Source organism: Chlamydotis macqueenii, chromosome 20, assembly GCF_036417535.1.
Source record: "Chlamydotis macqueenii isolate bChlMac1 chromosome 20, bChlMac1.mat, whole genome shotgun sequence".
NCBI classification, from domain to species: Eukaryota; Metazoa; Chordata; class Aves; order Otidiformes; family Otididae; genus Chlamydotis; species Chlamydotis macqueenii.
In genome coordinates, this window is record NC_141575.1 from 11,026,430 (window position 1) to 11,053,132 (window position 26,703).

The 26,703-nt window shown below is 42.9% G+C and overlaps 1 protein-coding gene across 3 annotated transcripts in view; it reads right to left on the minus strand.

The window, feature by feature from the left end:
* Positions 1-26,703, minus strand: part of PNPLA7 (patatin like domain 7, lysophospholipase) — a 127,383-nt gene that overhangs the window by 96,697 nt on the left and 3,983 nt on the right. For all 3 annotated transcript variants that reach the window (XM_086763494.1, XM_086763496.1, XM_086763497.1), the window contains 13 exons: positions 26,348-26,430; positions 23,528-23,616; positions 23,002-23,142; positions 21,769-21,928; positions 20,691-20,771; positions 15,980-16,108; positions 14,532-14,612; positions 13,815-13,959; positions 13,155-13,247; positions 7,522-7,622; positions 6,505-6,651; positions 2,317-2,394; positions 1,272-1,477 (listed from right to left, as the gene is read on the minus strand). In XM_086763494.1, the coding sequence (XP_086619620.1) occupies positions 1,272-1,477; positions 2,317-2,394; positions 6,505-6,651; positions 7,522-7,622; positions 13,155-13,247; positions 13,815-13,959; positions 14,532-14,612; positions 15,980-16,108; positions 20,691-20,771; positions 21,769-21,928; positions 23,002-23,142; positions 23,528-23,616; positions 26,348-26,430 (1,534 nt within the window). The remainder of the gene's footprint in view (positions 1-1,271; positions 1,478-2,316; positions 2,395-6,504; positions 6,652-7,521; positions 7,623-13,154; positions 13,248-13,814; positions 13,960-14,531; positions 14,613-15,979; positions 16,109-20,690; positions 20,772-21,768; positions 21,929-23,001; positions 23,143-23,527; positions 23,617-26,347; positions 26,431-26,703) is intronic.

Genomic DNA, 26,703 nt, shown 5'->3' on the forward strand with positions numbered 1-26,703 from the left:
AAATAAGAGGAGGAAAAGGTGGAATCTGACTAGTTGGCTGAGATAACATCATGAAATCTAAAGTCAGAAACAAGTAGGAAAACAAGAGTAGAAGAAGAAGGAAGGAAAAAGCAGGAGTTTAGAAGAAACATATCCGATACTGCATGGAGTGGCACAAACAGGGAGTATCTATCAGAAATTAGGTCAAAGAGTTGACATCCACCACACAGACCTGAAAAAACCCAGCTAATCAACCAAGCGCACTGCTGAGAACAGGGTGTGCAGTTTATAGCATACAGCCTTCTGCCTGAGGTGAAAAAAACAAAAAACACAGAATAAGATTCTGTGCTAGAGTTAATTAGGAATATAAACAATTAGAACTATTTAGAAAGTAATAAGCCTGCAGAAATACACAACATAATGGTAGCCTAGAAAACACAACCTCAAGAAGCCCTGCATGTAACACAGGGCTGGTGGCATATTCAAGCAGAAGGTGAAAAAGGCGTTTGGGAAAGGAAAGAGGTATTTGACACAAATTACACAGGTGAACAGGTGAACAGTAAGTCTTAACAACAGGATCATGGAATAAATCAAGAGTATTAATCATTCATATCGGACAAGAAGGCTCACCACACTCATCATATCAGGTTTGGGTGTGTTTTGCAATGAAGAAATACCTCTATCCCCCTTTGAGCACTAAGCTACAAGTCATGTGCTACTTCCACAGTCCGGAAAGGAACCTCTCCTGCAGAGAGGCATTCTTCTTCGACCTGTCCTACTAGTGAGCACAGAAGACCTACAGTTACACCACGTCAAATCATTCATGACACACCCAACAGCCTGGGCTGTGTTTGGAAACAGAAGCAGGGTGGTTCTCCAGCAAAAAGGAATAACGATTCTAAGAGAATGGGCCTGGCAAAGCAGCACTTAACCCAGCAACGCACAGGCTCTGGCCAGACTTTCTTACTTGGATTATGAAGTATACGAGTTTTGGGTCACAAATCACACCCCATGGGGTTAAGTGCTCTGTAAGCCTAGAGGAAAGGAGATATCACCATTTAATATGACCATGTTCCCTGCATTGTCTCTCGCTGGAGACCAAGCCGTCTGAGCTCAGAGCTCATCTGGGCACCTAAAACGCTCACAGTTTGCTACCTGGTTTGCTACAGATGTACTGCAGCAGTGCTACGCCACACGCATATCCAACGCTCCCATTTGTTCAAAATGGCTTTAAAAAATTAAGGAGGGAAAAAACAAACCCACTCAACATATGTTTCCGTGGCAGAACTCACTCATAGAAATGGGACTTGGAAATCGAGAGGAAGCTGCAGTCCCGATTGGCCTTGATGGTGAAAATCAGTGGTTCCCCAGTCAGAACAGCCAGCTGCCCTACGAGCTCTCCTGGATGGGTGATGAACAGACAGGTGTCCTCCTCCGAGTCTATCTTCCGCTGGTACACGTGGAGCGTCCCCGAGACCACAAAGCAAACATTAACGTCCTGGAAAAAAATGGAAAAAGAGCTCAATAAAATCCCCAAAGATTTTAAAAGCAATTATCACAGTGGCAGTACTATCATGACGGATCTGTTTTCCAGAAAGCCCCCTATAGTTTTTGAACAATTAGGTGATAAAATAAGACACAATAGTGAATTATTAAAAGCTGGTTATGAATATTTAAATCTAAGCAGCCACAATATTGAAAAATTAATTTCTCTTTGTATGGTTGTGAAAAATGAAGGCTGCAATCTGCAAGATCTCAAGAAATAACAACAGAATTGTGAACTGAGATAATGGGGTAATCACAGCGGCACAGTGAGGGCCACTGCAGTTCAGCACAGCACAATACAGCAGCACCGCAACTGGAGCTGCCCCTTATCTGCTTTGCATAAGCTTGTCTATTTACACAATATTGTTATAAATGGATCTCGTTATATCCTGAAGACACTTTGCTATAAACAAATAACACTGGATTTCTATTGTGCGTGTGGAAAAAAATATTGCAACTGAGTGATGTCACGGAAAGCCCGCAGTGCAGGGCATGAAAACGCGCTGCCCAGTCTCCACACCTCCTCCGGATGAGGGAGGTACGATGCTCCGTACCTTCTGATGAACGTACGTAAGAGCTGAGGGCAGACAGGTGCCAGATTTCCACTCTGGCACCAGCTACACTGCTGCTCTGTGGGGGCAGAAAGGCTGAGCGCTCGGATTGTTTCACCTCGAGAAGAGAAGGTTTGGAGGAGATTTTTTTTATCATCAATGTGTATAAATAGCTTATGGTGGGGAGGCAAAGACTGAGCCAGACTTATGTACTGTCTGCTCTCAGGTGACACTCACCCACCTGATCTCCCTGCCTCGACAGCACAGTCCCAGCAGTAACCTGATGCAGTGTCACTTTGCCGTTCAATAACGAAGGATCCTGGAAAAGAAAGGGGCCGGGGGTACAATTTTCTTGTTAATGCACACGTAAAGATCTGAGAACGTGCATTGAAATAAAGCAAATAAGAATAATAATTACTAAAGACAATGTTATAAGTACTTAAATCTCTTTAAAATACAATGCATGAGTTTTATATTTCTCTGCCCAACAGACATTTCTTCCAGAAGAAAAAAAAGTTTAGTTCTTTTCAATTGATCAGGCTTAGATTCTTCAGGATTTTATTTGTCCAATTTGTCCCCAGACAAGGGGCAAAGGGTCTATAATGGAAAGAGACCTAAATCAGTTGGCATGAAAATAATGAAGTATGAAGTTATTTCCAAAGGAAAGTGAAACCAGAGGAGACCGTCTACATTACGTGGTCACACAGCTCAGCTGTGCTGTGTGCGCGCAGCAGATTTTCACACACGCTACAGACCAAAAGCTTCCCCAAGCAATGAACTCTCATGTGCATGCACACGTGGATTGCCAGGAGAGCAGGAATTTTCCTCCTGGCTGAAGAGCACACGGGAGGGAGGGTCGTTCCAAAAGCCTGCCTTCGGTTTGGACTCGGCCCCAACCCCTTGCAGTGGCCAGGAGCTGACCTGGTTAAGCGCATCAGCGGATTCCTTCCCTGCTCCAAAGCTGGTCACCACCACAATGCTGAGTACGTAACACAGACAACCATCAGGCACAGGGAGAATTTTCCTTCATCTCTGAAGAACTGCCCATAAAATTCGGTGTGTGTGCAGTCAGTATCAAACCCTAATGCTTCAGGCCACCTTTGCTTCAGCAAAAGTTTCACCTAAACCAGCAAATCTTCACAAGCTCAACATTTTTTTATCATCATGGGTAGGGGCAAAAATGTAAGCTCAATTATGTTTGATCTCATGTTATGCTAAAGAGTGACAGCGCAGTCCCTGCCCGCTCTGCAGGGCAAAGCGGGACGTACTGCGTCCCGTGCGTTGCCACAGAGGTAGAGCCACTAAAAGCAAGAGAGCTGCATGCACAGCAAGACACAATTCAGTGCAAGCAGCAGAGCAGAATCTGCCCGCAGTCATTAAACTTATCGCAGCAGGAAAACAATATAGCCGGGATGTAAACATTTTACCATTGTAATTGCTGCGCCAGGCTTTTCTCTTTTCATTTTTGGTTGGAAAAAAATAGAGCAAGTGAAATAATCAGACTTATTCTTTACACCTACAGCTGATAAAAAGAACAGATTTTCATCAAAAAATAGCTTTATTGAAACCAATCTGTTTCATGGGAACATATTTAATGCAAAGAACCTGACAAGCACCTGTCAAAATATTTTGGTTCAGCAGCATCAACTCAGCTAATTTCTACGCTGTTTTTTCTATATTTATACATTGACGGTTATATAGTATCACCTATACGGAAAGACAAAGTTTTAGCTATGGAAGTATCTCACGGTAAGGGAATACAAGCTCCCTAACGAGCTCTGCTTGTCAATGGCTTTTTTTTTGGCTGCATTAGCTCTGACAAAAACTGTTGCAAAGATTTTCTTCGCGTCTAAGACTGCTTAAGAAGTGGAACAGATTACACACAAAGCTGTGAAATCCTCATCATTGGAGATCTTTAAGAACAGCTTAGACAAAAACCTGCCAGAAATGACTTAGCAATATTTGATTCTGCCTTGGGCATGAAAAGAGACTGAACGACCTCCAAGCAGCCCTTGAAATCCTACTTTTCTGTGCTGTTACTACCCTGATTAAGGAACAAAGGAGTTGACAAGGACAAGATCCATCCTCTCTGGTATCTTCTCTCTTGAATGCCAAGACCAGCAAACCCGCATTTAGCACTGCGTAGTTCCAGGGCCTGAGCTGAATTACTTTGCACTGATCCCCTCTCACCTTCTCCAGCCACCAGCTTTTAGGAGAAGAAGCCGCTAGCACAACAAACTCTATTTCACAGCAAGTTTCTTTTTTTGTATTACTATAATAGATAATAAATTAGCAGAGGTTTATGATGCAGAAGTGAAAGCACAAACCACTTATAAACAGTAAACAAAAGCAGTAATTAACCAGGACAAATATTTTTTTTGTCAAAGGAAGCAACTCAATTCCCTTATAACTCATACAGAAGATATGCCCTGCAACATTGTTTAACTCTCTTATCATAACTGCAGATAGAGCTGAAAACATGCAAGTTGTGTGAGACTGAAAACCACTCATGACAGAGACCCAAGGAAGTCAAGTCACTTAGATCAAAAGAAAAAAAAAAAAAAAAAAAAAAAAAGAAATCTTAATTCTGAAGTCAGATACCGAAGGGTCATTTAAAATGATGCTGCCTCTCCTCTCTTACAGTATCATGGGAAAAAAAAAAAGCAAAAACAAAAACCAAAAAACCAACAACCTACCAAACCACCAAAAAACAAAACACCATCATCTGTCATCAAAACATCTTCATTTTATTCACACCGATTGGCTGCTCTGAAAAATGACATCTTAAATTGCTTCCAGCCAGCTAAGAAATAAAAAATCTGAGGTAATTTTTTTGAGAGAAGAGCTTACAGAACTCATTTGCTTCCTTGATGTAAGTAGTACTGAACACAAATGTTTTAAACACAGTAAGATTTTTCTTCCCTTGCCTGCAGAAGAATCAACTTCTGCTATCCTGCACAGAAGAAATTAACAGTGACCTTTAAACGAGATTCCTAGCATTTGGCTACATTCCCTCAGATTCTTATTCACTTGTGAAAAACTGAGTTGCTAGAATACCAAAGTTTGAAAAGCCTACCTTCTTTTATTATTACTCAGCTCTTCATGTTAAAAACATTGCCTATTAGCTGCTGCACTTTAAGAGTATTGTTCCAATTAACTTTAACTCTAAGCTGTTTACTTGTTAATTACTGATAAATTTATTCTAGATTTTTTTTAAAGTGCTGTAATTAGTAGCTTCAGTGATCTTGGAATTTTTGCTCATGATCTGATAGGTCTGAAGAGGAAGACATCAGTTGCATACTGGATACAAACTTTTGTCACAAGCGGCGTCTGAGGGCAGTCCTGTCAAGAACGGAAGGCTGAGCAGAGCAGACTAAAGTACCTAGTCCTCCTTTTCTCCATCTGTAACAAGAATGTCTTCTAAAACAGTCTGTAGCCTTTCATGAGGATATAAATGCCTGAAAAACCTGAAAATTAGCATAACAAGACAGCTGGGTCTCCCGCAGACTAACGGCCAGTACTGCACCCCTCGGTCAGATCCGCACAAGGCAGGGTGTTTATCTCCAGCCCCACTACTGGCAGCTGAAAGAGCACGATCCAGATTTTGAAGCTGCAAGGGGAATAATTTGGAAGCGAGCATCGAATGTTAAAATTCAAAAGTAAAATCTTTTAAGTTCTACTGGCGTTTGGTGATACTTCTTAAAACAGTGGAGGAGCGGCTGTGCCCAGGCCTCTGGCAGCAGCAAGAGACCTGTGTTACTGAAATATGTGCAGTCATAAAACTGGGATGGCTGTGACTGGTTTAGACAGATATACAGTTTTCCCAAATTGTCTGATTAGCTGCACGAACAGTTACACCCCTGTAACGGAATCACAGGAACGATGGAAACAAACATTTCCATTCCTTCTTACAATACGGAGGTGAGAAGCAAGGGCTGGGCTCGATAACAACGGCTGCGAGGGCACCAGGCATTTGATTTTGAACGGGCACGATGCACTCACTCAGCTGTGAAACGCACTCACAGCCAACGGCCAAACACGGAGATTCAATTCCAAAAATCAAACGAGGCACTCAGATGCTGTGCCACCAGGATTAACAGATTCAGCAATCACCTGAACGCCTTTATGTAACTTCTTCACACAGCACGTGAGAGGGTGAAATTACAAGGCGGCAGAAATTGCACATTTACTTCTCAGATGGATAAATCTTTGCACAATGAGAAAAAGATTCAAGCAGTGCATTCCAGTACGGTCTTTTCAAACGGCAGAATAATTCAGATTTATTTCAGTCCTCCTAATAACTTCAACAGTCTAGAGAATAAAACTTGCAGCTAGTCCACAGTGTACTAAGGAGACAACTTACTTTTCAGTGTCTGGCAGAATGCGATGAAAAGCAAAAACAAAGCCTCTTTTTCCTGCAATAACTTACATCGAGTTTCATCAAGGTTGAAAGGTCTTTCTTTGCTGCTTCCACGATGGCATCAATGTGTTTGCTATTACAGGAATCTTGCACAGCACTGTAATGGAAAACTGCTGAAGGCGTTTCTGTCACCGTCACAGTCTTCTTCAATATCGACTGCAAAGAGCAGACACACAGCAAGCATTGGTTTAGATGCTGTAACTGGCACCTGCCCAGCAAAAACTGCCGTATCGTCTGTGTTCTCTATCCACCACAACTGGTGGCCTGAAAAAAAGAAAAGCTAGATTTCCAAAAAAGCAACAGCTTGCTAACTTCATTATCCTTGTATTTTTCTGCAAAGCTTGACACTCACGTCAAACAAAGTTACTCATCACAGCTCACAAAAGGGAAGAATAAGAGACTTCCCAGAAATTGGGCAGCTGCCAGCTCGAGAGAACTAAAACTTGATCAACACTGCATACGGAGACGGAGGGAAAGACAAAATGTCCGTCAAGGTCACATTGAGCGATGGTTTCAGATTCTGGTTTGCAGTTTTGTAATCCAAGAGCATTTCTGTGCTCTTAACTTCCAAATCAGTATTTGCAAAAAGTAGATCATAAAAGAAAAACAGATGTATAAATCATGACTGAAAACCTTCAGGAAGTTCACAGGCTGACAGAAGTTCTTAACTCCTTGTGGCAAAGCAGTTCTCACAAATAAAGCACGGTCTGACAAATTCACCTTTCTAAATAATCCTCTTCATCAGTCAGAGGAAGGCAAACCTAAAATCAGGAAGCTGCAGCAGTGCTTTTCCCATATTTGCCGAGGGAAACTCCACAGTTTCAAGGTCTGCACTAAAAAGTCTAGTCACCAAAATCTGCTGAAACAACTGTAAGTTAAAACTCACCAATATAAGACCAAACATCACAGGGGCGCAAAGGCAGCATTTCAAAGTAAGGGAGAAAACACTGGAATTCCCCAAAGAATAATGATGCAAGGAAGTACGGTGCAAGAAAGATGGCGGACTCTCCAAAGGAGACAAAGTACCTTGGCCACAACAGGACTGCTGCCAGCATCCTCCGAGCCAAAGTGCACTCTGGCTCTTTCATACGCCATGTCCATGTCTGACTTCGTCCCGCTGGAATTATCTGCAAGCAATACAAAAATCTTTTTATAAGCATCTCCTTTATTACAGTTTCTCAGAAATAGCAGATAAACAAACAAAAATTGTGTGACTTTGTGTACTGTTTTTTATTTCTGGAGCTGAGGATAAAATAGGAAGTGGCATTCTCATTCTTATTTATTTCCTAGTTCCTTTTCACCTGGAAGATCTGATGGGAACTTTAAATCTTCTCATCTGAGCTCATGTATACAGTATGCCCCAAAACTGCCACAACCACTCTTGTGCAGAGTACAGTCATTATTTTGGGGTAGACAAAACAAAGTCATTCTGATCTGAAGATCATCAGGAAGAGGCAAATCCACCAAACAGATTTTACTTATTGTTTTCAGGAAATGATTCTCAATAACCTTTTCTCCACCTAATCAAACAAGTGTTTTGTACCTGCTATATTGCAAGAGCTTTCATACGGAGAATATTATGATTAGCAACTTCTTAAAGTCTCTCCATGGAAAGCTTTCCCCCCGATGCCTAAAATAATTTCAGATCTTTTCTTCAACGTCCAAACTTTCAGTGCACATCATGAGCTGAGAGATGCATAAGTAATTCCCTTATAGGTCTCACTTAATTCATGAATTTGAAGTTGCTAACAACTTCCATTCCTTACTTCTCAATTTTAATACATCTTAATTATATTAGCTCCTTGGCTGTTCTACCCATCTTCCAGGAACTTCTCCGAGACAACCGATAATGCAAACATAACTGGGAAATGCTTCCTATTTAATTACCTTGAATAGGACACCCACCAATCAGCCCGAGGATTTACAGATGAGTGTGAGTCATACAGAGATTGCAATTTCCTTTAACAAACAAACCTATAATCGTTTCTATCATATTTCTGTGTCTAATACATCTCCAAAACATAATGTATTCAGAAAAGTTTACATTTTCTCCCTTATGCCTTTTTCCTTCTGTTACTACATTGTTCTTGTACTTTTGCTTTTTAAAGTACCAATTGGTGCTCAAAATCAGGATGGGCCCTTAGGAAAAGCAATTGTCTTTCCCGACTGTTGAATTCTGTTACCTAGTAAACTCTGAAAGGGCTCAAATTCTTAATTCTGAATTCCTCCTCCATCCTCCTGCTCTCTGCACACACACACACTCGAGTTTGCCCAGGACTGCCCTGATCTTTGGAAAGCTGGCTTTTGGAAACATCGAGCTGCCCTATATTTACACCCTCGTGTGCATGATCCTGTAAGACTATTGCCCTCCCATGGAGGGCTGTCTATAAATTTAGTTTTTAAAAATACAACTATTTTATTTCTGAAGGAGCATGACTCCTATCTCCACCTCAGGTAGGACAAGGAGCAACTCCTGCTTTCCCAAAGACTCAGACCTACCTCAGGGTACGCTTTTCCATGTTATCTACAAACACGAACAAATCTCTGCATGTAGTAAATCCGTACCTGCCGCTGGGGTCATAACATCATTTAACGATCAGCCTCCAGACAGGAAACCCAACAAGCTGACCCAAAGATTGTCATCAGCAAAACTTACAAACCATAAGACAAAAAAAAACCTGTTGATGCTATTAACTGAATTCTATATACACTGCAACATTAAAGACTCTAAATTAGTTATAAACAAAACAACAAAAAAAAAAGCTGGGATAGTAGAAATAGCAGCATGGAACTCCATATGGGCTGATTTGACTACCTGTCAGTTCTACTGCCCCACAAACCATGTTGTCAGCACGATTACAGCCCCAACACACCCAGTGGACTTCAGATCTAAACACACACTTCTCAGGTTAAACCTAAATAATCTGATAACGGGCATGTAGGCATGGAAAGCATCCTCTGCATAGGTCTGCATATTGAAAAAACAGAGAGAGGAAAAAGAGGAGGCACGCTAAGAGTGAATGCTTATGTCTACCAGACTTCTATTCAAAGCAGAAGTCTTCATCTCAGTCGTAGATACAAGCTTCCCACACAGCGATTAATTAAACTGTCTTGTTGCTCAAACGGGAGTTAGAAAGCATAAAGCAGAACAAGCTTGAACGAGAACCGTTGAGTCAAAGGAACAGAAGGCAGTGGGAAACTCAAGAGTGGAATGCAATCCTGTTTGATGAACACATGCTCGCTGGTATCCCACACACTGCTGGTATGGAAGTCACTGCAAAAACAATGGCAACTGCCACAGTCCTGGCAGGATCTCAGCGGCCTCGCTCCTTCCAAGCGCTCGCTCGCTCAGCTACCTGCTTTTCCTAAGGCAGGTGGTCCTACGCTCCTGCACGTACGCTGTGGGGTTACGCCTTCTGTTTTGAAGAAGGAAAAGCAGTTTCCCTTAACTGCTGATGAAAAAAAAACCCAGCAAAGAAACAAATAAAGTTAACTGCTATTTAACCTTAAAAACATTAAGGTGGAAACACTTACTTCCAGGAACAATAAAACTGATAAAGTTATTACAATACAAAAGATCCCCTTGTTTTATTTCATTTGTCCAATTCTTCTGTCCCCCAGCCCAGACACCCATCTGACTGGGTTTCATCTCTCTCCACGTGAAGGCTCAGTATACTTACAAAGCAGACTAGGCTAAGTTGGCAGGATCCTATTTCCTCATCTACACAACCGCTATGTTTCAGGTTAGGTAACTCCACAAAAACCAGAAGAACAAATTACATCCCAACCCCAGGAGCAACTGAGGTAAAAATGTTTTCCCCAAAGTCATTTTTAGTAGTTTTTGTTAATCGTCATGAGCCAAGCAAATCAAGGAGATGCTGAGATAAAAGCACTCATATAACAGACAGTTCTCTTTTCTCTGAACCAATAATCATCATAATCAATATTCCCATGGAGTCTGAACACACAGTAAGGCAGTGAATGACAATCTGAAGATCTTGATCTTTTCATACAGACATCAAGATAACTTCCATGCAAACTAAACAGTGACTGTAACCTCAGTGCTGTGAGCAGAAATCAGCTCTGTTAACCAAGGCTAATCATAATTACCCAATTAGATATGCTGCTTCTGTCAGTAGAAATTAATTTTCTCTCTCTGCTAAGCTCTGCATACCCAGACATAACTCTTACGACACGTAAAAGGAGAAAGGAAGGACAAATGGGTATATTAACTGTTAAGTGTGCAGGGATTCTTCCACATAAAAGCTTCTGAGAACACACATGGACTCCACCTTAAAAGTGTTTCATGGCTGCACAGGCAGATCTCACTGAACTTCTTCATTTACCTGGGGGAAATGGCTGTATCCTGAGTAAGCATTACTTAATTTACCACTGAATCAAGTCTGCTGGTGTATTTTGTAACACATAGTGCAAAACAACCTAACACAGAGGAAAACAAAGCCAAGTCTTGCTGGGTCAGTTCAGTATTTTGCCTTAATTTGTTTCCCTGGTTCAGAAAGATGACCTTCTTATCACTAGCCAAAATCCTACTTCTCTGTCACATCCATCCCTCTGGACAGTAACATGGAAATCAAGGGAGGGGGGGAATGCAGAGGCAGTCAATCAGCTCTCTATTGCTAAAAACAAAGTAACTACCCCTTCTTCTCGTCTCTACACACCACCAGCTTAACTTGACAGCAACAGCTGTTAGAAACCTTACACTGGGGAAAGCCCTCAACGCCCAGTGCTCCCTCAGCCTGCCCCTCTCCTTGTCTCCATCCTTTCCAACCCCTCACAGCATGTTCTGATCTCCTAAGCCAGCTAACAGTCAATGTAAGCAATACACGTGTCTTCTAACGTATGCAGGGCACCTTATTCCACCAATTAAACTTTCTATGACGTCCCAGTTAACAGTACCTTCACAATGGCGACAGTATCTACTCATGACCTTACAACCACCTCAAGAGGGTTAGTTTTTTGTTAGCTAACAAAAGACACATGCTTTCCTTCTCTGATTCACCAAGAAGTTCCAGTTTCTGTCTCAAACATAAAGCTAACCGAAACAACTGGCCCAGAGAAAGATGATGTCTACAGTGGAGACAACTGAAGTTCACTGAAATGAACACTGCAGCAGCAAACCAGCTCAGCCACAGAAATGTCTCATCAGAGCATCCAGTGATAAATCACCTTTATCACCCACCCAAAAAACATTCCTCTAAAAGCAACAAAGCCATGTAATGTGCTCTTTGGGACAATCAGCCAAGCAAGAATCGTGTGTCACCTTTTGTATGAAAGACAACATAGCTTACCATCATAACTCACTTTGTTTCAGTTACATCAATTAATAAAGCTCTTCATTTGCAGGTGTCTCAGTAGCCAAATTACAGTATGTTCCCCACTGCTAATAAAGACAGCGAGGGAATGCTCTCCTAGATAACAGTCCGTTTGTTACTTCAGAAAATAAATCCTTGACAAATGGCTTGGGAAGCAGTATTACTGCAAGATGATTATCTAACACACAGGAAGATTATCAACCCAGTCATGCTGGGTTTCTGTAGCAGTGGGGCTACAGTGGCAGCTTCTGCGAGAAGCTGGCAGGAGTTTCCCCTTTGTCCGCTCCAGTGCGGACCCGCTGCTGGCCAGGGCCAAGCCAGCTGGTGACACCAATAACGCCTCTGTGATAACGTACTGAAGAACAGGAAAATAAAACAGAAGCATGGGCAGAGAGCGGGAAGCATGGGCCTTGCAGCCCTCACCCTCTGGCCTCCCACCAGGCAGCCATTCGGACCTGACTCGGCCCGGCCGCAAGGAGTGGAGAGGAGATGAGATGTGAAGAGACCCTGAGAGGCGTCTGCCAGCCTGTTGTGAAGGATTTCTGTGAGAAGAACGGCTGCAGACACCAAGGGCAGGGAAGAAGGAGGGGGAGCAGTAATGCTGCTCCTGGCCAACACTCTCCTGCAGCCTGGGGAGGCCCACGGAGGGGCAGAGATCCCCCCACAGCCCAGGGAGGACCCCACGCCGGAGCAGATGGAGGCCTGAAGGCGGCTGTGGCCCGTGGAGGGCCCGCTGGGACAGCTGTTCTGGAGAGACTGCACCCCATGGAAGAGATGACCCACGCCGGAGCAGTTTCACGAAAGACTGTGGCCCACGGGTGGGACCGCACGATGGAGCAGGGGAGGAATGCGAGGAGTTCTTTCCTCGAGGAGGAAGGAGCGGCGTGAAACAACATGTGATGGACTGACCGCAACCCCCATTCCCTCTGCCACCCTGGGCTGGTGGGGGTGGGGGGAAGCAGGGGAGATAGCCCAGAATGAAGTTAAGCCCAGGATGAAAGGAGACAGGAAGGAAGTTGGGGGGTTTTTTTCTCTCTCATTATCCTGCTTTGGTTTTATTGTTAATAAATTGAATTTGTTTTCCTGAAGTCGAGTCTGTTTTGCTCGTATGAGTAACTTGAACGATGTCTCCCTGTCCTTATCTCAAACCTGGAGCCTTTTGTTACATTATCCCTCCCCATTCCCTCGGAGGGTGGGGAGAGCAAGAGAGAGTCTGCACAGCTCGGTCCCGAGCAGGGCTAAACTACGACACCAGTGCTCCAGAGAGCACGTGCCTTCCTCCACACACATTACACATTTCCCACAGTCTCGCCAAGCACTACTTACTGGAAGTCTCTGCAGACCCTGCATAGGGAGGTGAAGAAAGGCTTCTTCTGAAAACATGCTCAGTGTTTTCTGTACCAGAAGTCTTCAATGTATCTGAAATTTAGAAACAAAAGTTACACAACTACAAACGCAAGGTACTCCCTAATAAAATAAATTTCACTGACAGCAAGAACCTCTCACTATCCACTTTTAAAACTTATTAAAGGCTGTGTTAAAAGGTTTTGAAACACCAATGTTAAATATTGTTTAAACTTGCTTCCTGCTTTTGATTTAATTAATTTTTTTTTTCAGGTTCAGAGGCAAAATTCAACACAAACTATTTTCCCAGGTTTAGCTTTCACACCGACACTTCAACCTGAAAGCCTACGCACATCCAGCAATCCGTCTGCAAGCATCTGGAGTGCAGAATTTTCACAGCTCCTCCTATGAAGCCAACATTATAAGCCACCTTTTTCTCCCCTTCTCCTCACCCCTCGATGTCATTAACAGCACAGTACTAATTTCCTACTAAAGCTAAGGACTATTCAAATATTTCAAACCTGAAACTGATTTAAGACAATCCCTAACTAACTCCAATCAAATAAAAATCTTCTGATCAATGCCACAACAATTAAAAGAACATCGCAGAGGAGGGTTACTACACATTTCCAGAAACATCACCTATTTCCAGCGCTTCCCCAGCTTTTTCAATCTTTTCTCCACGATCTTCTTCCGATACATTAGACACTTGTCTTTTCACTGCTTTGCTCGAACTTCCTCCAGATGTTACGCTTGCCACAGAGATGAGTGGAATGGCGTGGCTCTGCTGCAAGAAGGAAAGTGAAAATGCAAACATAAACCACACGCTCATACACGTTGAACAGGACTGGACCCCTGGGGTACTTCTACCAGTTGCAACGATCAAAGATTATCAAGGGTGGCCTTGCAGTATCTGCCAGCTCCCTCAGCACTCCTAGCTGCATCCCATCATGGTCGATGGACTTATATACGTCCACTTGGCTTAAATACTCCCTGACCTGATCCTCTTCCACCAAAAGCGCATCATCCTTTGGTCTGCTGTGGGCAGAAGTGACTCGTTACCATTAACAAACGTCAGGACGGCTGACACACACCGATGTACGTGCACATACACCAGTTTGAAGTGATGCCCTTCTTCTAACTTGTGAAATTTAAGCTTCCCTCTGCAACTCCCCAGGCATCAGCATAGGCTAGGTTTTACGGGCTGGTTATAACAAGCACCTCACCTCTCCAGTACTGTCATTAGTAAATTAACATGTAACATTTGCTTTATGATCCTGTGAAAGAAGGAAGAGCTCTCTGTGCCAAGTCACAGACAGGCTGCGTAGGAAGAGCAGGTAAAATGCACTCCAAACTTACACAGTTGAAGAGCTCAGTGGTCAGGCCAAGGTAGTTGTGCAAAGCGAGGAATGTCACTCTCTGCAGCCTCACCATGATGATCTAGAAACGGGAAATCAAACAGCAGCAGGAATGGCTTTCGCATTCCCCCACACTCATTCTTGCAATTACATACAGCTATGTACCAGAGTACCTGGAAGCACTTTATAAGACACAGGCTGTACCCTAAGCTGAAATTGCTTTTAGGCAATTGTTAAACCGAGGCAAAGACAGATTCAAGTGATTTATCAAAGACTTCACCATCATTCGACAGCATAAGAATCCAAAGTCTTACTCCCAAACACCAAATAATGCTTTTTGTTTCCTGTAAACATTGATAATAAATAAGCCTTGAAATAAAAGCATTTCCTTCCATTTTTCCCCCTCATTAAAAAAAATTAATCCAACTCTCCCCATACAGAGCCTGTGCTGCTGCTCTACGCACACTCTGAACTAGCACAAGGCACCGCCGCCACCTGACCTTCCTCTGCCTGGCAGCGTCTTCCCACTCCTGTTCCCATCATCTCTTCTGCATCGGCTCTCATGGAGCAAATTAAATTGATCTGTTCTCCTCAACCAGCAGTATTAGGAAGTTCATGTGTCCCTCATAAATCATCCAGATACCAGAACGGTTTGCAAGGACAAAAAGATTTAGAAGGGACAGTAAAACAAAAGGACGGACCAGAACGGCCGATCAGGCTACGTGCGCTCGTTTGACTGTTACGCCTGCGGGACAACACGCCACTTGGCAAACTCTCCAAACCGAAATCGCTGATACACCAGTCCCTGCACTAGCTTCCACCTGCAGGATGTGCAAGACATTTGCAGTGCTTACCTGAAAACTGTCGAAGCTTCTGCAAAGCAAGGGAAGGTGAACTTAAAACTGACACAAAGCACAGCTTTCCTCAGACACTGACAATTGCTTCTGAAGTGGAAATTCACTTCAGTCTGAATGCTGCAAAGCATCACCCCTCAACAAACAGATTCTGAGGGTACAGCAATCCTTTTTCAGAATATGTGACTGTTTTTTCTGTTCTGTAAGCCATTCCGAAACCCCGCTGGTGCATAACCATGATGCAGGGCCCATCCCAGCACATTCTACCTCGCCAGGACTAAAGAGCTCACAGTGCAGGTCAGGCTGAATCGAGAGGCAGGAACTGATTCAATGTGTGTGTGTGGAGAGAGAGAGAGAGAGAGAGAGAGAGAGAGAGAGAGAGATGAATTATTTCTTCCTGCATATGATTAATGCTGAGATCATCAATATAGGACTCTAAGAGCAAGAGGAACTAATCCAAATCTTGAAAAGCAGCTATACTGAACAGCTCCATATCTGCAAAAGGATGATGAGCTTGCTGAACTTCAAAATGTAACTTTGAAATTAGAGTGATTTTTTTTTTCTTCCCCCAACTCTACTTGAAAATGAAGCTTACCTGTACCACTCTAACAAGAGTTTCAGGATATTTCTTGAAGACATCTTGAAAGGCACTTGCTGGAAGCCGCAATATAGTGGATGGAACAGCTGCTCGGGCTGAGACCGTTTTATAAGGAGCAGGGTGACCCTAACAGAAAGTTGCAGAGACACACAGTTAATCCACCAATTATCTGACCCAGTTCTTCCCAATCGCTTCCCAAACTTCTACTTTGATATTGTATACGCTTGACAGATATCATCTGACCGCAGAAAGCCTTGAACTTATGCTCCAGGACCTACAGGCGGTGTAATGAGGGCAGCAGGGGCAGGTGAATTCACAGCGGCCATTCCACTAGCACTGAACAGAGACAGGGAGAGAAATAGGAGCTACAGGAAGGGATCAGGTTAAGGGGAACGTGGTGGGCTGTCAACTCCATTACAGTTTTGACACAGGCAAAGCCAGGCTTCAGAAGTGTTCCAGCTTCCAGCTATTCAGGACTCTGAGAACAGAGGTTTTGTCATTACCCATACTGATGACCAATCTATTTGCTGCACCAACAATCAGAGACTCACACAATCAGCAGAAAATACAGCCAAATTGTACAGTAATTACATACATAATGGGATATGACAAAAACCAGGCAGACTTCTTGTGTTCCAAGATCTATGCAATGTATCTTCACATATATTCGTATATATATGAAACATTCCAAATGACAAAGCCAAACAGCTTCTCTTTACTTGAGATAACCCGGGTGTAGCCCATCCTGCGTTACACAAAGAACAGGATAATTAACAGACCAACGGAAGTTAAAACTTTAGGTGGGTAGAATACAGAGATGTTGACAGTGGAAGGCGAGCCTCTGGTTTAGGATTTTCCTCCTAGAATCAGTACAGATTTTAACAGTAATCCACTGCCAAACACTTGGATAAAAACTCCAGGGAATATCCATTCTAGCCCATTAGCAAACGCTGAAAAGAATATCTGCAAGTCACGAACACATTTGCTAATACATGAAACATTGACTTATCCAATATTTCTAGGACAAAAGGAGGGTTTTTTTGTCGTATGGAGCATGACCGAAGGAAGAAATGGAGTTTCTGCTTTAACAGTCACCCTGCAGCTTCTGAAGCTCTCGTTCCTCCTGAGCAGAAGGCAAATTTTTCCAAACGCTAAACACACAGATGCTAAACGCTGATGACAAATGAAACAACTTGCAAGTTTTCCAGAGCATCCGACACCTAAACACAACCACTGCAAAATAACTTCTGCCTAAAGAACACAGCAAAACCAAACAAGAGACATTCTGTGCAACTATAGCCACTCTGGAAAAAAACCCACAGCTCCGTCTGCCTTCCCGGTCTGGAAGCCGCGATGAAGCAGATTCTAAAATTAAATTAAATTAATTGGAACCAATTTCTTAATTACAGCAGCTTCAGCTGACCTTTTTATAAGATCTGGGGATGATATTAATAGCTTTGATTTTCAAGTTCTTGAGGGATTTGAAATTTTAAACATCTCTTTGACCTACGGCACAAAGCTCCTAGGCGTCCTCAGTTTTTTCGAGTTTCTTTTAATTAAGTAAAAAAATTAACAAATGACATTGCTGTGCTTTTGCTGTACCCAAAAAAAAGGTGACATTCCTCTTTTGCAGGCCAGTTTAAAGTCTGACTTTAGACAAATAAGTCACTTGGAATTCTCCTTATACTCAGATGTAAAAGAAAATTTATATAGTGAGTTTTTGAGTACATACATCACCGTATTTGCCATCAACTGTATTTCCTACCAATCTCTACACCAATCGCAGTGAAACCGAAGGAACTCTATTCAATCTTCAGTCGCCGGACAAAGGATAAGCATTAAGTTTAATAATTTACTGTTCCGTAACAGTTATTCAAAGGGCAAAATAAGCACTGTACATCACAGTTATGTGCTTTACGCTCTGCCTAGTCAAATGTTTGGGTTTTTTCTGAACAGTGCTTGTTTGAGGCTAGGCCAATGCTGACAGTCTCTCAGCAAACCAGTTCAAGGATAATAACGGATAACGATGCAGCAGCCTTTTTCTCCAAAAAACAGCCCATCCCTCCGGTTTTTCAGTATGTTATTTCTCCTTTTCGAAAGCCCTGCGTGAGAGCAGCCTGCTTCTGAAAGGGCCAACCACCACGTCTAATGGGTCTGGAACACGCTGAAAGCTGTCAGAGGAACGCAGAGAGGAAATGTTCCGTAATTGTCAGGTCTCTCGAGGAGAACACCGTGTTAAAATTATAATATTTCACAATCACACACTGAGGTCACGAGGAACAGTTAAGTTATAATCAGCATTGAGCTAGAGTTTCTTCAACAGAGAACTTTTTGTTCTCAACACAGATAACTATTTACTTCTGTCTTGTTCTAAGAGCCGCAGGGTAATTAAATACTGCAGGTGACAAAAATCACAGCTAAAGTAGTAGTTGAATCCAGATGACAGCTAATGGCCAAATCCATATGAATTTGGTTAAGAAATCTGCTACAAGAGACACAGGTGCCTTACACTCTCCCACCTGGAGTGGCAATTCCCTTTTGTAGCCAAAAATCCAGCATATGCTTCCTATTCCCATTGCTTGGATTTTGGCTCCCACCCGCCATCCTCCACACTACATCGATGCTGCTGCAACCCCAAAGTTCTTGCAGCAATCGCTTCTTTATATCCTCATCTGTCTTGTCCACTGCTGTTCAAACAGACCTGAGCCCTGCAGCCTCACCTTTATCCAAGTGTTGTTTCAGCTTCTTTTAATCCCCAGACTCTCACTTTTCTCCCTTCAGTCACGGGCAATTGATTAATATTCCTCCCAGGCTCTTCTCTTTCATTCCAGCTCCTGCTCCCAGTTTTCCAAATACCACCTCCACATGGAGGACAAAAGAAGAGTAAAACCCAAAGCTCTGGCAATCAGTATCAAACACTGCCTCTGTTTGTCCCATTTAACTCTGAATGAAAATTCACCATTTGGGAAACATCGGGGTAGAGTGAGCAGGCAGCAGCAGCTTCTGCAGACACTTGCATGGACATCACCAATGCTCAGTTCAATATCTGAGGCAGTATCAGTTCAGACCGAGATTAACTACGGCACAGAATTGTTCCAAAACACCAGGAAAGGGCTAGCATCTACCTGGATTCAAAAGCTTCCAGTTTCCCCTTCCAGTTTTGAGAAAGCAGCATTTATCCATCCTCAGAATAAGTGAAATACAGAAGTCTGTTACGTCAGAACTGGTATCTTTGTATTTAGTGGATCTAAGGGGACGTTTCAATTTAAAAAACTGGAAAATTAAATTAGAAAAATACCTCTTGTGTGACCTTTCTTTTAGATCCAAAAATAGGTAGCCACTTCTTGCAGCAACCCCAATTCTCTTGCACATCTCTCAATCGAGTAGGGGACCAGCCTGAAGTCGTATGTTACAAGATCAGCCAAAGAAATCACAAGCTCAGCTCAGACAACTCAAATCCTCTCTGAATACATTCTTTCTTCATGTCAGATCCATATGTTTGGTGGCACAGTGAAACCTGACTGCCGTTATGGTATCTGCAGGACGTTCTAAGACTCATCCATGAATTTAGAAGCCACTGAGAAGTCTCCTCTATTTTGAACAATACTACTTTCTCTTTCCTTGCCCATTTCAATGCTACTCCTACACCTAAAGTCAGCAAGGAGTTTAAGGAAGAGGAAAAACTGAAAGAAAACAACCAGTTCACAAAGCTGGGAAACAAGGGAGAAAAGAGAGTTGTAAAAATAAATGTGAACAAGTTATTTAGCAAAAAAACATTGCAAGGTGTTTGGTTATATACTCTTCTGCACACTGATAACTATTTTCAACACACTTTCAGTAATTTTTATTTTCTGATTTACCAGTGGTATAACTAACAAGAAAGAGAAATAAATTATAGAATGAGAATTTAAAAAAAAACCCCACCTTTTAATGAAACCAGACAGCTAAGCATGAAAGAAACATGATACAAGGTCAAATATGAACACCTTCTTGATTAGATTATCTTCATCTTCTCAGCTATCACAATTCTTCAGGTACGCTTTAAGTGCTTGTGTGTTATCGAAGATGAACAACTCACCATCTTCAATTTAGCTGTTCCTAATTAGGTGCACTGTGACAATTTCAGCAAAACCACCATTGTAATTTCAACTGAAACAAAATCCACACCACTAATCTGTGCAATAAATACGACCAACTGGCATTCCGCTCAGCTTGCCGCCTGCCAAAGAGCACAACCTTCAGATGGCCACCAGCAACATGAACATATTAGGAAAAAATTTCACAGTATAATTACAATAATAACTGTCAAATTTATTTTCATTAGAGTAAATAAAAATAAATTCAGTAAGTAACAAATCAAATAGTGTAAAAGTCTGGACTTCTTGGCCCTAACCTGGTCCTCCTCCTGACTTCTCTGTGACCTTGAGCAAATCAGACCACAGCTCACTGTTCCAGCATAAAAGAATCATTCAGATCCTACTGCTCATCAGAAATAGCCGGTGTTACACTGTCAAGCACACACATTTCACAAACAACTTACACACCACAGAGCTCAGTTTACAGCTGTGAAGGCCTGGGAGGAGGAAAAGAACTGGTCAAAGAAACCTCTTCCATTCTGACGCTTTCCCAGCAATATTCAAAGTTCACTTCTCCCGACAGGCTCTGACATGAAGAGCGCAGCAGAAAGCCGGCACGTTGCAGAACTTACCGTGATAACGTCAAGAATGCTGAGAAGGCTGTGGACGCTGTCTCCTGCCAGCACCTCCTTAACAACCACTTCTGTTCCATCCTGCAAGCATAGGACAGAGGATTACCGCAGGCTAGCAGTTGCATATTTCACATAGTGTTTCAGAAAGCTTCTCTTGCTCTCCTTCTCCCCGACACTCCAAACAGCCCTAACAGAAATGGTCCCCCATTATAATTTGGATGCTTGTTTCCTCTCTGCTCTGATGGAACTGTGCTAATCCAAACCACCAAAAAGTTTTAAACTAACATTCTAAAAGTGATAAACTAAAAGCAAAAAAAAAAAAAGCTTCCTTCACTGTGAGACAGAATTAGCTGCCTTTATCGAGGGATTACATGTCACGAGGTAGCACAAAACAAAGAGCAGCAAAATACAAAAATAGACAGAAATCAGGAAAATTGGGATAAAACACAAACACAAAAACTGTGCATTTTCAGTCATCAGAATACTGTTCACAAGTTAAAGCTAAATTCAAAGTTCAGTCAGGAAGAATAGAAAAAAAAAAATCTAAATTGGCAGAAGGGATTGCAGGGGCTAGCACTCCATACTTCAAGGCTCACCTGTAACACAAGCCATCATTTGTTTTTTCCCTGTCTACCCAAAAGTGAATCTTAATCTTCCCCCTCCCAGGCAAACCCACTAACTACCACGCTACAATCTCACGCAGCGAAGTGTACCTGGTCTCTCCTGCTCTGTACACCTAACATTTCATATAACTACTACCCCAAAAAGAGAGTGTTTCCAATGCTTTCCAAGTCAGTCCTGCACCCCACCCCCCTCAATAACTATGCAACCAGAGTACGTGAGGACATTGAAGAACCTCTGATCAGGATTGCGTTTCACTCTCTCATCTAAGTAACGAGGGATGACAGCTCAAAACCTTGATCTTTATAAATACCATGGCCCTGAAGGGTTGGAAGTAATCCTTTCTAAATCACTATGATTCAAATGTCTAAGTTTAATCAATGCTTAATGATTCATCCCAGCCTATACGCTACGCCAACAGATTGGTCTCAGGAACCACAGATCACTTTATTCTTACGCTTTCTTGAATGCAAACTTCGAGCTTGCCGTCCTGCACAACGTAGATGCTGTTATCCAGCTGCCCAGGACGGAAGATGTATTCACCTTCGTGCAACTGCACAAAAACCATGTGCTTGCACAGTTCCAGGAAGAGAGGTTTCTCAAAGTGGCCAAGGACCCTGCAGGAAAGAAAATACAAAGGGAAACCTAAAATGGCCACTGCCCTTGGAAAATCTCTCCTAAATTAGCAAAGCCCCCACGCATGAACAGCAGAGGAACCCCAGAGTCAGTTGTTGCGTGGCAGTCCAACAGCCTGGCAGAAGGAGCAGAACTCCAAGACCGAAGCGCAAGAGTACTGTGAAACGCTGAAAACTGTAAATACTGGCGTTCCTTTTTGAGCAGCCCTTCAAGCAATGCCAGCAGGCTCCGAAGGAAGTAGATCTAGTCTTCCTCAAGCAAACACCAGCATGGCTTTTGAAGGGGAAGACATATAAAAACCTGCAAGATTCCACATTGAATGGCAAAAATTACCCTGTGGAACTTTCCCTTTTAGTACAGCTGCCCTCCCCACTTAACCAAAACACATGAGAAATACTGAAAACAAAGGGAAAAATTCCTGTCACCTGCATGTACTTGTAAGCTTGGAATATGCCATCTCCTGCAGGTAACGTGCAACCAGACTCCTTCAATACTGAAGCCAGTCAGTCACGGCCAGGCAGACAGAAATACCTGGCTTAAACCCGATCGCTCTGTGCACAGCACCAGAAGGGCCCTCCATCCCTTCTCAACCCGCCAGAGAGCTCTGGGGATTAAGCTGACTTTGACTCCACTGGCAGTCTTTTTAAACAGAGAAGTAAAAGATTCTGCAGTTTAGAGAATTGTCAATATGGCATCCAACTAATATTTGCCACTTACGATGCTCTTCTGTACCAAAAAATTGTCTGATAGAGTCTAAAGGGAATTTTAAAAATGCACTGACAGAGATCTGTTCATGTTAGAATAGGTCTATCCTCTAATTTAGGCCACTAATCTACCATCTCTTTTTTCCCTCTCTTTTTTTTAAAACATTCTCAATTATTTTCTTAATATTTATAGACAATTAGAAGTACTCAGATTAATTTTGAGTCAACTGCTTAAAGATTCTGACCATGCAGTGGTAAAATTTAAGATTTTACATGAACTGGCAAATATTTAGATCACTTGAACATCCATCAAAACCAAAACCCAAACTTATCTTTCCATTTAACATTACCTAACGTTTTTAAGCATGTACAGGACTTCCGATGGCAAATGGGAATTCTTCACATCAAATTCAGTCAGATCTGCCTCTAGCAAAGAGGGAGGTGGCTCTTTCGGCTGCAGAGTTGGACACTCCTTCTTAATACGCAGAATTCTACAAAGAAAAAGATGAGTCAGAAAGCTCAGGAGGCCTCCTCATTTGTTTTAAGAGCGGGCTGTACACTGACACCATACACGGACTGCAATACCGAATGCACACCGCACCAAGTCACACATTATCAAGTAGATAACACAGCAGCACTCCACCCTCCAGCTGCTCCTTTCCTGCCCTTCTTCAACAAAACCAGAGCCAGTGCTGCGTGCAGAAACCACTCCATTTTAGCAAACGGCTAGGCTCATGCATAACTGCCAGGACTGTGAAAAAACAGCAGCGATGGAAAAGTGCTATGCTAGGGATAAAGTTCCACGCCACAAACAGAAGAACCCCACAAAGCCAGCCTCCACGGCCTGAATTTTTCCTTTCCCAAAAGCCCAGGTACCTTTTAGCCAAAGATAAAACTTTTGCCCGCTTCCGCATCCTTTGGCGAGGCACAGTGTTCCCAACCAGAGAGTTTGGAAGAGTTGTAACCTAGAAGGCAGTAATGAAAACAAAAACATCTACTAAAAACCAAACCAACCAACCAACCAAACCCAATGCACCAGTTCCAACCCTGCAAAGGATCCAGCTTATCCACCAAGGCATTAGAACGTGAGCAGAGTGGAGCACTCATACCAGAGCCTGGGGGACTGAACACCACCTGCTCCAGCATCACCTTCTTTCTGAAAGGCAAGTGCAGTGAACTTCCATTTTAATAAGCAACTACTACAGTGGTAATGGATGGCGGGGGGAGAAACCCCTTAGCTATATAGTTCTCACTCAGGAACACTCAACAACAGGCAGAGAAGTAACATTTACGGCTCTGCTACTCCTGTGGCAGTCTGTGATGCTGAGAAACGAGAGACTGATGCATTTTTGAGCTGGTGACAAACAGCAGCACAGACGTGCAGCAAGGCTGTAACTTGTTTTTAACAGTTATTAAGTGCCACCTTCTGGAGAAATGCAACAACTGCAAGGAACACTCAAAACATTACTAGTTCTCCATTTGTTTCTCAGGGAGTTTAATCTCAGGAAAAAGTTTCTCTTGCAGAAAAAAAAAGAAAAAAAATCTATAATTAGTTTAGAGACTCACTTTTTTCTTTTTTTTTGGGAAATAAAATCTTGGTATTTTATCAAAAATACATGAAGTACCACCAACAGCAGTTAGTTTGTAATACTCTGTCTCTTATTCAGGAATAAAGTCAAAAACCAAGGTCTAAGGCCCTAAATAAAAAACTACTCAAAATGATTTTACCATGTGGAATTTAAGCATTGTTTACTTGTGCGCATTATATACAAACAACTGCATTAAATACTATTAAGATTAAGACATTGCTGGCAACACACAAAACTTCTTTTAATCTGAGGCTTTTTTGACCGAGTTCTATGTAAAGCCTGATCTGCAATGCAAAAGCAAGGTTCAGGGACTAATCCCCTCCCTCCACAATGAGCCACAGCCCCAGAACCGAACGTCAGAACCAGCACAGCATCTAATCATTAAGTCCAAGTGTTTGAATTCACCTCAACAAAACTTAGCGGTGCGTGGTGCAGAAGGCTGAGCTCACAAGAGGAAGTGTTCCTCCACACGCAGTGAGTAACAAAGCAAGTTCACTTACCTGTACCTTATTTTTCTACAGATGTTGTTCTTGAGTGCCCTGGCAAGGTGAGCGCACGCCTGGACTCCAGCACATTACCCCACAGGGCACAGCTAGGACACCCCGGCCCTGCCCCTGCTCCCATTCCCAACTCACAGCTGCCGTGGGTCAGAGACCCCACCGGACCGCACCTTGGTTCCGACTCTACAGGACAGCAGGCAGGGAGCACTTACTGCCGTCGGAATTCAACAGCCTTTTTCCTTAGCAACCGTTCATATCTCCCATCATTCACTCAACAGGTGACTACGAACAAGCAATAACCGTCTGTTATTCTAAAAAGGGGTCAGACTTCCCACCTGAGTAAGCAGCAGCTTTTCAAAGTCCAGCTTTCTCAACAGCATCATACGTATTTAAAATGTGTATGGAACTCCAAGAAGTTGCTGCACAGACTTTGGTACGGGAAGTGTCGAGCAATGAAGTCATCTCGACCTCCAGGACCTATTGCACAAGCTTGTAACAAAACCAGATGCAAAATCTCTGCGCTGACACAGTCACTCATGACAGCCCTGAAGAGTTCTTTTGACCACGGTGGGACTGTCAGTCAGAAAAGAAAATGAATCCCACATTCCGCACACACTAAGTGGCTTCGAGGGAAGCATGTATTTTGAGGAGAAAGACGGGACAATTAATCTCCTCAGTTAAATGAAATCCAGGCAATCAGGGGTGCACACCTAGCATGCTTACTAAGACTAACCGAATCCATTTCGGGAAATGCCTGTCTGCAGATTTCCTCAAGCCTGCTTGTTGCAGTCTCCCAAGAAAAGCCATGTGCAAAGACAAAAGTACAAAACCAACAAATAAAAAAGGATCTAAATATCAAACAGGCAACATAGACTTGAAATATTTAACTAACTGATACAAAAACAGATTCCTGACTGACGGAAAATTCTTGAGGAGACCTGCCAGAGTAACAGGACAGGAACAACATCAGAACAGGAATCAGAGGGCACTGGTGGTATTCCTTGTGGCAATCCAAGGGAAGAGGTCAATCTTGGGATAAATTCCTCCTGAACAGTCTCTAATGAGACAGCCTGCAAGTCCTATTTGCAATTCGTAACAAGAAAACACAGGCTCATACGCTGAAGTGCTTCGTGCTCTTCACGGGTGAATTAAAGTATCTGCTCCGCAGACAGACTCACACGGGAAAGAAAGTGTCGGCTTTGAAAGTAATGGCTGTACTGGGAGTCATTATCTGAAAAGGACAATCCTGAATATAGGTACTGAATATCTTTAATACAATCCTAAATCCTGGGAAAGATAGATTACTATAGATATTTAAACAATCATCAGCTCCACAGAGGAGTTAGGTATTCATTGATTTATTACTGCTCTCATTGTCTGCAAACATTCTTGAAAGAGGTAAGGTTTGGCCAGGAGAAGCTACTGCTGTTCCATCAGCAATTCAGGCTGAATTCCAGGAGTTCTGAAACACCCCCAAAATTCCAGTTATATTATACAGGTTGAAGGCCCTGGGGCAGGCTAAGCAAGTGAAGTATTACAAAGTTTACACCACCTCCCAAACTGGATTTTAATCTTTACTTCCCTCCCACCCTGCCAGATGTTCTTACCTTTCTCATGATCTTCCGCCCATAGAACATCACTTTGTCTCGCTTGCGAAATCTGTACTGGGGCACATGTGGCTGGAGTTGTTCTGGAACAGAGAAACATCGCATCAGAAACAACCTGCAGCTCTGGGCTACGGGAAGCGAAACCGAGCACAGGCTGTCCATTTTGCTGCCTCTGTAACAGCACCGGCTCCTGTCTACTGAGCAGCAAGCTCCTGCAGCCAGCATTTGGAATTTAAACCAACATGAGACACCTCATTATCCGACACTGGTTAGCCACACCAGCTAGGGAAGAGCTGGCTTGAGGCTCTCCCTAATCACTGGAGGAGATTAAAAGGCTCTGTAAACAGACACAAGGA